This window comes from Bos mutus, chromosome 1, assembly GCF_027580195.1.
Source record: "Bos mutus isolate GX-2022 chromosome 1, NWIPB_WYAK_1.1, whole genome shotgun sequence".
Taxonomy (NCBI): domain Eukaryota; kingdom Metazoa; phylum Chordata; class Mammalia; order Artiodactyla; family Bovidae; genus Bos; species Bos mutus.
The window spans coordinates 66,268,002-66,281,562 of record NC_091617.1 but is presented as its reverse complement, the minus strand read 5'-3'; the positions used below and the strand labels follow the sequence as shown (position 1 = coordinate 66,281,562).

At 37.6% G+C, this 13,561-nt stretch overlaps 1 protein-coding gene across 1 annotated transcript in view; it reads right to left on the bottom strand.

The window, feature by feature from the left end:
* Positions 1 to 13,561, bottom strand: part of SLC49A4 (solute carrier family 49 member 4) — an 89,637-nt gene that overhangs the window by 32,086 nt on the left and 43,990 nt on the right. The window contains exon 5 of the mRNA XM_070370163.1: positions 6,714 to 6,822. Within this exon, the coding sequence (XP_070226264.1) occupies positions 6,714 to 6,822 (109 nt within the window). The remainder of the gene's footprint in view (positions 1 to 6,713; positions 6,823 to 13,561) is intronic.

Sequence of the window (13,561 nt, the reverse complement as noted above, 5' to 3'; positions counted from 1 at the left end):
AGGGGCTGTAAAACTACTGACAGCCTCATGAATCTAGGAAGAAAAAAAATACGAGTTTGAGGCCTGCTCTTAGGTGTCTGGCCTTGTAGAAAACTCCAGGCTTTAGCCAGGGACTATACCTAAGAGCGACTTCACTTTCACTTTTCACTTTCCTGCACTGGAGAAGGAACTGGCAATCCACTCCAGTGTTCTCGCCGAGAATCCCAGGGACGGGGAAGCCTGGTGGGCTGCCATCTATGGGGTCGCACAGAGTCGGACACGACTGAAGCAACTTAGCAGCAGCAGCATACCTAAGAGCAGGCTTCCCTGGTGGCTTAGTTGGTAAAGAATCTGCCTGCAATGCAGGAGACCAGTGTTCAATTCCTGGGTCAGGAAGATCCCCTGGAGAAGGAAATGGCAACCCACTCCAAAATTCCTGCCTGGGAAATCTCATGGACGGAAGGAGCCTGGCAGGCTACAATCCATGCGGTCGCAAGAGTCAAATACGACTTAGCAACTAAACCACTACTATGCCTAAGAGTGGTATAAATGAGAAATGGAACTTTAAAAAAAAAGAAGAAGAAAGAAATGGAACCATATTCTGAGGGACTAAAACCTAGTTTTAAATGATCTCAATTCTTAAAACTGGATTAAGTGATCCTTAGACTCCTAAGAAAAAACATAAGTACTTTCTAGAGGAAAAGAACACCATTTCAAGCTTAAGTTATCACTACAACTTTTCATATACTATGTTGAGCACTCAGTCAAAAATAACTGAACACATAAGAAAACATGAATGAATATCACAAATATAAAGAGACCCACAAGGGATCTAGATAAAGGGATTAGGAAATATAGATTTCAAATAACTATTTTTAATAGTTTCAAAAACAATAAAAGACAAGATCAAGCATTTCTACAGAAATTTGGAAACTATGAAAAAGCATTGAATAAAAATTTTATAACTTAAGAACATAATAGTTGAAAGTAACTCATAGATGAGTTTAACAGCATATTAGAGCAGAAAACTGAAATTATAAGTTGGAAGAAAAGCTAGGTAAAATATTCAGTTTGAACAGAGGAAGGCAAAGGATAGAAAATTCAGAACAGAGAGTAAAAGACATAGGAAAGAAGTGTGAAAGTAGAACACGTATGGTTAGAATTACTGAAGGAAAAAGAAATAGAGAAAATGAAACATAAGCTTTGAAGGGACATTGGCTAAGAATTTTCTGAAACTGAAGAGACATTAAGCCATAGATTCAAGAAGTCCTACAAACCTTGAGCAGAATAAATGTGTTTCATTTTGAATTGCTTTTTTCAGTTCAGTTCAGTTCAGTTGCTCAGTTGTGTCCGACTCTGTGACCCCATGAACCGCAGCATGCTAGGCCTCCCTGTCCATCACCAACTCCCAGAGTCCACCCAAACCCATGTCCACTGAGTTGTTGATGCCATTCAACCATCTCATCCTCTGTCGTCCCCTTCTCCTCTTGCCCTCAATCTTTCCCAGCATCAGGGTCTTTTCCAAAGAGTCAGCTCTTCGCACTGGGTGGTCAAAGTATTGGAGTTTCAGCTTCAGCATCAGTCCTTCCAATGAACACCCAGGACTGATCTCCTTACTACCTATTCTTATTTTTTAAATTGAAGCACACTTGATTTACAGTATTATATGAGTTTCAGGTGATTCAGTATTTTTACGGATTATATTCCACTAAAAGTTATTGCAAAATAATGGCTCTAATTCCCTGTGCTATAAAATATATCCTGTTGATTACCTATTTTATACATAGTAGTTTGTATTTCTTAGTCCCATATCCCTAATTTGTTTCTCCCCATTTTCTTCTTCCTTTTGGTAACCACTAGTTTGTTTTCTCAGAGAAGGCTATGGCACCCCACTCCAGTACTCTTGCCTGGAAAACCCCATGGATGGAGGAGCCTGGTAGGCTGCAGTCTATGGGGTCGCTGAGGGTAGGACCTGACTGAACGACTTCACTTTCACTTTTCACTTTCATGCATTGGAGAAGGAAATGGCAACCCACTCCAGTGTTCTTGCCTGGAGAATCCCAGGGACGGGGGAGCCTGGTGGGCTGCCGTCTATGGGGTTGCACAGAGTCGGACATGACTGAAGTGACTTAGCAGCAGCAGCAGCAGTTTGTTTTCTATATGTGAGTCTGTTGCTGTTTTGCATATACATTCATTTGTAATATTTTTTTGATTCTCCATGTAAGTGATATATCTGACTTACTTCACCAAGCATAATATTCTCTAGGTATATCCATGCTGTTGCAAATGGCAGAATTAATTCTCTTTTATGGCTGAGTAATACTCCATTGTGGGCCTCCCAGCTGGCTCAGTGGTAAAGAATCTGCCTGCAAAGCAGGAGCTGCAGAAGACATGGATTTGATCCCTGGGTCTGGAAGATCCTCTGGAGGAGGCAATGGCAACCCATTCCAGTATTCTTGCCAGGATAATCCCATGGACAGAGGAGCCTGGTAGGCTACTGTCTATGGGGTCGCAAAGACTGAGTGACATGACTCAGCAACTAAGCATACACACACAGTTGAGGCTTAGATGGAATGAAAGGGTTCTGAGGACCTTGGACAGTCCTGGTAGAGGTAAAAGTTCTAATTTATAATAGATGTTAATAAGTGAAATGTACATTCTGTACCCTCTAGGATAACCACTAAATAATAAGAGACTAAAACTACCAAGCTAATAAAAGGGGAAAACAGAGTAGTAAAAAATCCAGGAGAAAGAAGAGAAAAAGGATAGACTAGATTGGAAAAAAAGGAAACCAATAATAAGGTGGTAGATCTAGACTCAAATCTACCAATAATTGCATTAACTGCAAATGGACTAAATGTTCCAATTAAAACACAAAGATTATCAGATGGAAATGAAGGAAAAACAGTATCACAAGAAAACTAGATGGCTTTATCAGCGAAATCTACCAAATATTTATGGAAAAATAAAATCCCCACACCATCAAACTTACATAAACTCTTTCAATAACAGAAAAAGAGGAAACATTTCAGAAGTTCTTTTCTGAGACTAGCAAAATCTTGATACTAAAATTGAAATGGTAGGACAAGATAAAAAAAATTATAGACTAATCTCATTCAGGAACATAAATGCAAAACATCCTAAACAAAATGCAAGCAAACTGAATTCAGTGATACATAAAAACTATAATAACTCACTGACAAAATGGATTTAGTACAGAAATGCAAGGTAGTTCAACATTTTATAATCAACAAATGCAATTCACCATATCTGCAGTTTAAAAGAGAAAGACCAGATGATTATCTCAGTGTTAAATTTTATTATATGTATTTTTCTCCATCTAATTGTCATTAGTTACAACTGATATGAGATGTATGCAGAGAGGTAAAAATATCTATGGATAAATAAATAAGTGAATTTAATAAGGTTGCTGGATATAAGATGAGCTATACTTCAATCATTTTCAAAAACCAGCTATATTTCTACATGCCAGCCAACAAAAAGTAAGATTTTTAAAGTTACCAATTATAATAGCTTCAGAAAACATCAAATACCTGGTAATACATCTAACAAATATATAGAAGGTGTTTTTGAGAAAAGAGATTCAGAGAGACATTAGGTAAGTAGATGAGAGATATAATGATCATGATTTTGAAGACTTACTATTACAAAAAGTTAATTCTCCAACTGACCTAGAGATTCATAAAATTCTAATCAAAATCTCAAAGAGTATTTATTCTACTACACACTAAAACTTATTATAAAACTAAAATACTTGAGACAATTTGGTATTGGCAAAGAGACAGATAAATAGACTAGAAGAAAAAATAATTTAGAAACATCCATGCACATAAGGGCATTTCATTATGACAAAGATGACACTGGAGAGTAATGGGGAAAGAACGATCTTCTCAAAAATTGGTGTTAGGTTAATGAAGAACTATCTGGGATAAAAGAAATTTAATCCCTACCTTTTAACAAGCACATAATTCAATTCTAGGTTTAAATGTGACTGGAATAACAATAAAGTTTCCAGAATAGCACTGTTCCACAGAACTTTCTATGATGATGGAAATATTCTATGTCAACACTGTCCGATATGGTACCTGTAAGTTGCATGTGGCCACGAGCACCTGAAAAGTGGTTGGTGCTATTGAGGAAGTTAATTTTTCATTTTAATTTTATTTCAACTAGTTTAAACTATTCACATTAAATAGCCACATGTAACTAGTGGCTACTGTACTGGATAAGAGAGTTCTGCACAATAATATACGGGTTGGTGCTATTGAGGAAGTTAATTTTTCATTTTAATTTTATTTCAAATAGTTTCAGTTCAGTTCAGTCGCTCAGTCATGTCCGACTCTTTGCGACCCCATGAACCGCAGCATGCCAGGCCTCCCTGTCCATCACCAACTCCCGGAGTCCATCCAAACCCATGTCCATTGAGTCGGTGATGCCACCCAACCATCTCATCTTCTGTCGCCCCCTTCTCCTCCTGCCCTCAATCTTTCCCAGCATCAGGGTCTTTTCAAATGAGTCAGCTCTTCGCATCAGGTGGCCAAAGTATTGGAGTTTCAGCTTCAACATCAGTCCTACTAATGAACACCCTGGACTGATCTCCTGTAGTATGGACTGGTTGGATCTTGCAGTCCAAAGGACTCTGAAGAGTCTTCTCCAACACCATAGTTCAAAAGCATCAATTCTTCCGTGCTCAGCTTTCTTTATAGTCCAACTCTCACATCCATGCATGACCACTGGAAAAACCATAGCCTTGACTAGACGGACCTTTGTTGACAAAATGTTGTCTCTGCTTTTTAATATGCTGTCTAGGTTGGTCATAACTTTCCTTCCAAGGAGTAAGTGTCTTTTAATTTCATGGCTGCAATCACCATCTGCAGTGATTTTGGAGCCCAGAAAACTAAAGTCAGCCACTGTTTCCACTGTTTCCCCATCTATGTGCCATGAAGTGATGGGACTGGATGCCATGATCTTAAACTATTCAAATTAAATAGCCACATGTGACTAGAGGCTACTGTATTGGATAAAAGAGTTCTACATAATAATATATGGGAATAGATTTATGAATTTGGAGCAAGAGAAGATTTCTCTCACTTTCTCCTTTGCAATATCATTTCTGCCTGCTAAATCCAACACCTAGACTATCTCCAAATTGGTTTCTATTGACCACATCTTTTGTTTGTTTTTAAATAAGAACCATATTTTCCTAATTGTTTATATGTCTAATTTAAAAAAAATTGTCTACTATATGCTGTGGATGATACAATAGAGAGATTCTGGATTATCTTTTCTAAGATAGTTGATTTTTGAGTTCATATGCCATTCAATTAATGGCAGATCACCTTGAACTTGTGTAAGCTCAGTTTTGCACTTTACTAGTGAAGAAGATTAGAAACCAAGTTGTTTCTCAAGTTCCTTTCACTTGGCAGGCTTCAATCTCCAAATCATGTCCTCTGCAGATTTTTGTCAGGGCTTGGTTTTAGGTTTTGTTCATGGTGGGTCCAAGAACAATAGGCTTTCCTCTATTGAGGGTATGGTCCGTGATTCTAAAGTTTGTTCTTCCTGGTGTCTCAACAGAAGCCTAAGATGTTAACAAGTTGTTAATGAGGTCTTACACTCTGGCTGGGCCAGAACTCCAAGGGTCCTGCATGCTTGCCCTCTGCTATACTTGTCCTAGCTTTGCACCCCACAGCAGTCTCTGTACTAAGTCTGCGGTAGCTTTGCCTTTTACATGTGCAGTCCATTCCTCAGCCAAGCCTTCCTGGGGAGACCACTTTCACAAAGCTCTCCTCTTTACAAAGCAGTAAGAAAAAGGCAGCCAGGCAGTGGGCAAGAATCTTGAACAGGTGTGTCATAAAAAAAGGATGCCACTTAAAAAGCTGTCATGGAAGTCACTACAAGGGCATACAACTGCACAGTCATCAGCACATCTAAATTTAAAAAGATTAACACTGCCAAGTGCTGGTAATGATATGCCGCAAGGAGAAATTTCATGTACCGCTGGTAGGACTATAAACGAAAACAACTACTTTGGAGGAGTTTGGCATCATCTATCAAAGCAGGCACACCCTGTAACTAGCAATTCCATTCCTTGATAGATATCCAGTAGAAATGTATATAGAAATGCCCCAAGGGATGAAAATATCCATACAGCACTGTTTATGACAGCCTAGATGTAGACATTCCAAAAGTTCCTCAAAAGAAAATTGGAAAAGTTGTTTATTCATGCAACGGATCAGTGTGCTAGATTTCCTCCATCTGACCTTCCTAGTCTCTCGACCCCTTCCTACCATGCTATTTGGAAGCAAGGAGAAGGAATGGACGTCATCAAGCATGTAGATGAAATGGTTATTTTTAAGGAAATGAGATACTGAGACTGAAGACAAAGTGAGGAATTAGATGTATGAATTGCCTTATATTTAATGACAGGATCTTCATCTTTATAAACCAAGAATCAAGGATCCTAAGATTTTTTCATTCTTTATTTTTCTTTTATTAGCATCATTAATCATAAGTGAAATTCCTGGTGGTTAACAAAATCCAGGAAGAAAATCAATATTGTTTATAACTATTTCATAAAGATCTTCCTTTAGCAGCAGTGGTACAGGACAATGCTTTACCTAGGCACTGAAGTCAAATGTAAGAACAGGCAGACAATGTTCAGAACTTCAGTGAACCAAAAATACCTACAAGATATAAAGAAATAAAACACTTACTTGGCTGACATGCACTGGTGTTAAAATTAAGTCCAGAACTCCAGACCAGCCAGCAAATACACCAAGTGGTATGGCATATGCTAAAGCAATCATCAAAAATCTCAAATTGCTGTAAAAGAGAAGAAAAAGAAAATATTATTACAAGTTCAAAATCTAGAATTTAAACTCTTACTCGTGAAAAAGTAAGTCATTTGGAAATTGGAATACCAGAATCAGAAATAGAAAATATTTGTCAGTTTAATAAATTTGAAGTTCCTTAAATTTTTTATTTTATATTTATAAGAATAATGTTTTTTGTTAACATTATTTAAAAATGTCACTGTTTATTATATAGATGAATTACCAACAATAGTTCATAAAATGAGTAGGCACCTTCATTTTTTTTAAAAGTTCTTATTTGTAAAGATATATTACTGTTTCTTCTGATGAACAGGTGGAGGGAAAAAAAGATTAATGAACATTTAAACAAACTGTCTACATCCAAATCACAGAATGCAACTGAGCAATAAAAAGGAGTAACTACCAATACACAAAACAACCTGGATGAATCTCCAGAGAATTATGGTGGATGAAAAAAAAGCTAACTCCAAAATTTTATGTACTATATGACTCAATTTATATAACATTCCTGAAGTGACATTATGGTAATGGGAAACAGAGTAGCTGGTTGTCAGCAGCTACAGAGTGGGAGGGAAGTAGGTGTGGCTATACAAGGGCAATAGGCGGGATCCTTCTGATGATGGAAATGTACTGTATCTTTACAATACGTGTGAATTTTCTGGTTGTGATACCGCACTATAGTTTTGTAAGATGTTACCACTGGGGGAAACTGGGTAAAGGACCCATGTTATTTCTTTGTATTATTTCTTAAAACTGCATGTGGATCTACTATTATCTCAAAATAAAGTTTAATTTTAAAATGTAATAAGAGTTAGATATCATTCACAACAGCTTTTTTAAAATTTGTAAACTATAAAATATTTAGGAATAAACCAGGAAGACCCAAGATCTCTACGGGTAGAGGGGGGAACACAGGAGGGCACAGACGATGATTTAAATAAACAGAAACAGAGTCCATGCTGTCAAGTTACCACCAATTCATCTATAATTCACTGCAGTCACAATTAAAATTCCAGGTGAATTTTTAAAAGAAATCTAAGAATAAAGTTCATGTGGGAAAATAAAAGTCCTTGGAAGGCTAACTCATCCTTGAAAAATGTGAAAAAGGAAGTCTTTGTCCTACCAGATATTAAGACAAACTGCACATCCAGAGTAATAAATATAGTATGGTATTTGCTCAAGAAGAAAGAGAACAATGAAGGAAAAAAGAGACCCAAGACACAGAAACTCCACCTACAATAAAGCTGGCACTACAAAAATAAAATGGATGAGGACTGTTTAGTGAATGGTACTAGATCATTTTACAGAGAGGGAAAACCTCCCGGTATTTAACACCATATACTAACACAGAGTCTAGGTAAATCCGTAAATGTGAAAGAAAAAGAACAGGAAGTTATAAATAAGACATTCACTGAGAAAATTAGTAAACAGCTGATATAATGGGAATAGATATTTGAACTTTTAAAAATCAACAGGGAATTTATATCTAGAATATGTAAATCATTAAGAAAAAGACAGAAACTACCACTGAGACACGGGTAGAATCTATGAAGAGGAATTTACAGTAGATGAAACCTAAATGGCAAACAACTACATGAGAGTCTCAAACTTACTAACAACCAGAAAATGCATATTAAACAAAAGATAGATTTATTTTTACCCACTGGACTACTGAAAATTAGAAAGATGGATAATGCCAAGTTTGGCAAGCATATAGGAAAATGGGCATTGCTGATGAAAGTGTAGACAAGTGTAGGCATTTTTTTAGAGCAATTTGACAATACTTGGCAAATTCAGCTTAAAATAGCTGATGATCCAGCAATGCTGTGTGAGGTCTGTTTTCCAAAGAAGTCTTAGGTCTACAGTGACGCATATTAGGATGTCACTGCAGTGGTATCTGTGGTGACAATGAGTTGGAGGCAGAGTACACAGTGGGAATGGGTATAAAAAATGTGATGGTTTTATACCACAGAGTACAGAGAACTAGGTATCCACAAAGTACAGAGATATATCTTGAGAACAGAGCATGGCTACCACGAAATCAGAGTTATCCAGATATCATGTGCCTTCTGATGGAAGAAGACAGCAGGAGGTAGTTCTGTAAAATCAAAACCAAAACCTGAATCAGAATGCAGTTCAAGCTAACAATTTACAGGAAATACAGAGGGCAGAGGGGCAAACTACTCTACAAAGAGATAATCAACACATTCCAGACCTTGGAGACAGAGAGCTGGCTCCTCAACAAACAATTACAAAGAAAAGAGAGGGAGATGGAAGGAAACCTAGAGATTATAAGGCATTTGAGCCAACTGCAATGCATGGTTCCAATCTAGATCCTGACTTAAACAAACAAAAAGCACTTATGACATTTATGAGACAATTGAAACACCAATTTGATAGTAGCAAACTACTGCTAAAATGTTTTCAGTGTAACAATAATAACGTATTTACTTTTAAAAGAGTTCCTATCTTTTTAACACAAACATGTTAAAATATATATGGATGAAATGATTTATCATTTGGGATTTGCTTCATGATACAGAAGAGGGAAGTGTACAAATGAAACAATATTGGCCACAAAGTGGTAATTGTTGGTATTTGGTTATGTGGATATGGAGGTTATACTGTTCTACCTTCCTATTTCCAAAATAAAAAGTATTTTATAAAAACCACATAGTGTTTAGTGAAAAAAGCCAAACAGAATGAGATACAAAATATGTCACTGTTTAGATAAAAATAGAAGCATACAAAACAATACAAATGTTACAAAAGCACAAAGAGATACACATAAAATGCATTTGAAAGGTAGCCTAGGTAGGGAAAAGGGAATGGGAATGAGAAATATAAAGAAAAGAATGAATGAATGAATAAAAGTGTTCATGTATCCTGAAGCAAGGAACATGTTCAACTTAACTCTCTTTAAGTCTAAAAGTCAAAAACAACCACCATCAAACATTAAACTGATACATAAAGGGAGAGAAATGTTTACACTAGGTCACACAGGTTATATACATCTGAAGTGATGGGAATCATGTGGACAGGAAGTAGACAATGGAAACTTTGAAGCATAACCAATGATTTTTTTTTTCCTGCCTAGACAATGGAATTACAATCTAGAGAAGCAGTTATTCCGATTAATCTAGGAAGCAATGATTTCAGAAGTTCTTTGAAGGACCAGGGATTTGAATTACACAGGTAGGTTAGGGCAATGGACCATGGCATGTCCAAAGAAGTCCCCTGGAGAGCCCAAAGCCCAAAGGGGCTTTAAGTATAAGATCTTTCTTTAATCGAGAAGAAAGATCTTATACTTATACTCTCTAGTTTAAACAGAATAAAGATCTTGACTCTAGGGTAATTAGAAGCAAACACAAAGTGGTTTGTTGTGGTCAAAGTGATCATCATTTTAAGTTGTTTTTTCCTTCTCGAACAGAATTTTCCATAACTCCTTACCTTAAAACCCTGCCATGACTCCTCACTTCCCACAGAATAGTTCAAATTATTAGGATGGCGTGATCTGACCTTAATCTACCTCTCTAGCTTACCTATTGCTCTCTAACCTCTAGCTTTGCATGGAGAAAAACTTGGTTAAATAGCATTAGAAAAAAACCAAACCTATCATTTTAACTCTCAACTTACAAATGTGTGCCACTGATCACAAGTCAACTGAACTAATATTATTACTTTGCCTATTATGTGGAAGGCAATTTACTAGATGCTGTAGATGTGGTTTTCAAAACTTTTTACTATATTCCAGAATAAGAAATATTTACTTAGTGACTTAGTACACAGAGATTCAGTATGTAAGTACTGAAACAAAAGTATCACTCCAAAATATGTATCATTATTACATGTGATATAATAATAGTTTCTGTTCTATTTTATTCCTTTCTATTCTGTTTAAGAAAAAAAGGTGGTCAGCCTACTAAATTAGCTGGCTATGAATCAAAGTTTGAGAAACAGAGTTACATAGCTATGCTACCTACCATGGTAGGCACTTTTGCAATGTGGCTATTGAGCACATGAAATGTGATTAGTGCAACTGAGGAACTAATATTTAATTTTATTTCATTTTAATTAATTTAAATTCAATTTAAAAACACAGTGAAGAGAAATTTTCCATTACTTTTTGGCAGAAGTACATTCCACTTTAACTGCCGACTCTTTGCGAATCGACTGTTTGCGACCCCATGGACTGCAGCAAGCCAGGCCTCCCTGTCCATCACCAACTCCCGGAGTTCACTCAAACTCATGTCCATCGAGTTGGTGATGCCATCCAGCCATCTCATCCTCTGTCGTCCCCTTCTCCTCCTGCCCCCAATCCCTCCTAGCATCAGAGTCTTTTCCAATGAGTCAACTCTTCGCATGAAGTGGCCAAAGTACTGGAGTTTCAGCTTTAGCATCATTCCTTCCACAGAAATCCCAGGGCTGATCTCCTTCAGAATGGACTGGTTGGATCTCCTTGCAGTCCAAAGGGACTCTCAAGAGTCTTCTCCAACACCACAGTTCAAAAGCATCAATTCTTCGGTGCTCAGCTTTCTTCACAGTCCAACTCTCACATCCATACATGACCACTAGAAAAACCATAGCCTTGACTAGACGGACCTTTGTTGGCAAAGTAATGTCTCTGCTTTTCAATATGCTATCTAGGTTGATCATAACTTTCCTTCCAAGGAATAAGCATCTTTTAATTTCATGGCTGCAATCACCATCTGCAGTGATTTTGAAGCTCCAAAAAATAAAATCTGACACTGTTTCCACTGTTTCCCCATATATTTCCCATGAAGTGATGGGTCCAGATGCCATGATCTTCATTTTCTGAATGTTGAGCTTTAAGCCAACTGTTTCACTCTCCTCTTTCACTTTCATCAAGAGGCTCTTTAGTTCCTCTTCACTTTCTGCCATAAGGGTGGTGTCACCTGCATATCCGAGGTTATTGATATTTCTCCCGGCAATCTTGATTCCAGCTTGTGCTTCTTCCAGTCCAGCGTCTCTCATGATGTACTCTGCATATAAGTTAAATAAGCAGGGTGACAATATACAGCCTTGACGTACTCCTTTTCCTATTTGGAACTAGTCTGTTTTTCCATGTCCAGTTCTAACTGTTGCTTCCTGACCTGCATATAGGTTTCTCAAAAGGCAGGTCAGGTGGTCTGGTATTCCCATCTCTTGAAGAATTTTCCAGTTTATTGTGATCCACAGTCAAAGGCTTTGGCATAGTCAATAAAGCAGAAAGAGATGTTTTTCCAGAACTCTCTTGCTTTTTCCATGATCCAGCAGATGTTGGCAATTTGATCTCGGGTTCCTCTGTCTTTTCTAAAACCAGCTTAAACATCTGGAAGTTCATGATTCACGTATTGCTGAAGCCTGGCTTGGAGAATTTTGAGCATTACTTTCCTAGCGTGTGAGATGACTGCAATTGTGCAGTAGTTTGAGCATTCTTTGGCATTTCCTTTCTTTGGGATTGGAATGAAAACTGACCTTTTCCAGTCCTGTAGCCACTGCCGAGCTTTCCAAACTTGCTGGCATATTGAGTGCAGCACTTTCACAGGATCATCTTTCAGGATGTGAAATAGCTCAACTGAAATTCCATCACCTCCACTAGCTTTGTTCATAGTGATGCTTCCTAAGGCCCACTTGACTTCACATTCCAGGATGTCTGGCTCTAGGTGAGTGATCACACTATCGTGATTATCTGGGTCGTGAAGATCTTTTTTGTACAGTTCTGTATATTCTTGCCACCTCTTCTTAATATCTTCTGCTTCTGTTAAGTCCATAACATTTCTGTCCTTTATCGAGCTCAACTTTGCATGAAATGTTCCCTTGGTAACTCTAATTTTCTTGAAGAGATCTCTAGTCTTTCCCATTCTGTTGCTTTCCTCTATTTCTTTGCATTGATCGCCGAGGAAGGCTTTCTTATCTCTCCTTGCTATTCTTTGGAACTCTGCATTCAAATGGGTATATCTTTCCTTTTCTCCTTTGCTTTTTGCTTCTCTTCTTTTCACAGCTATTTGTAAGGCCTCCTCAGACAACCATTTTGCCTTTTTCCATTTCTTTTCCATGAGGATGGTCTTGTTCCCTGTCTCCTGTAGAATGTTGTGAACCTCAGTCCATAGTTCATCAGGCACTCTATCTATCAGATCTAGTCCCTTAAATCTATTTCTCACTTCTACTGTATAATCATAAGGGATTTGATTTAGGTCATACCTGAATGGTCTAGTGGTTTTCCCTACTTTCTTCAATTTAAGTCTGAATTTGGCAATAAGGAGTTCACGATCTGAGCCACAGTCAGCTCCTGGTCTTGTTTTTGCTGGCTATATAGAGCTTCTTTGGCTGCAAAGAATATAATCAATCTGATTTTGGTGTTGACCATCTGGTGATGTCCATTTGTAGAGGGTTCTCTTGTGTTGTTGGAAGAGGGTGTTTGCTATGACCAGTGCGTTCTCTTGGCAAAACTCTATTAGCCTTTGCCCTGCTTCATTCCGTACTCCAAGGCCAAATTTGCCTGTTACCCCAGGTGTTCCTTGACTTCCTACTTTTGCATTCTAGTCCCCTATAATGAAAAGGACATCTTTTTTGGGTGTTAGTTCTAAAAGGTCTTGTAGGTCTTCATAGAATCGTTCAACTTCAGCTTCTTCATTGTTACTGGTTGGGGCATAGGCTTGGATTACTGTGATATTGAATGGTTTGCCTTGGAAACGAAGGTTGCTCAGACGGTAAAGTGTCTGCCT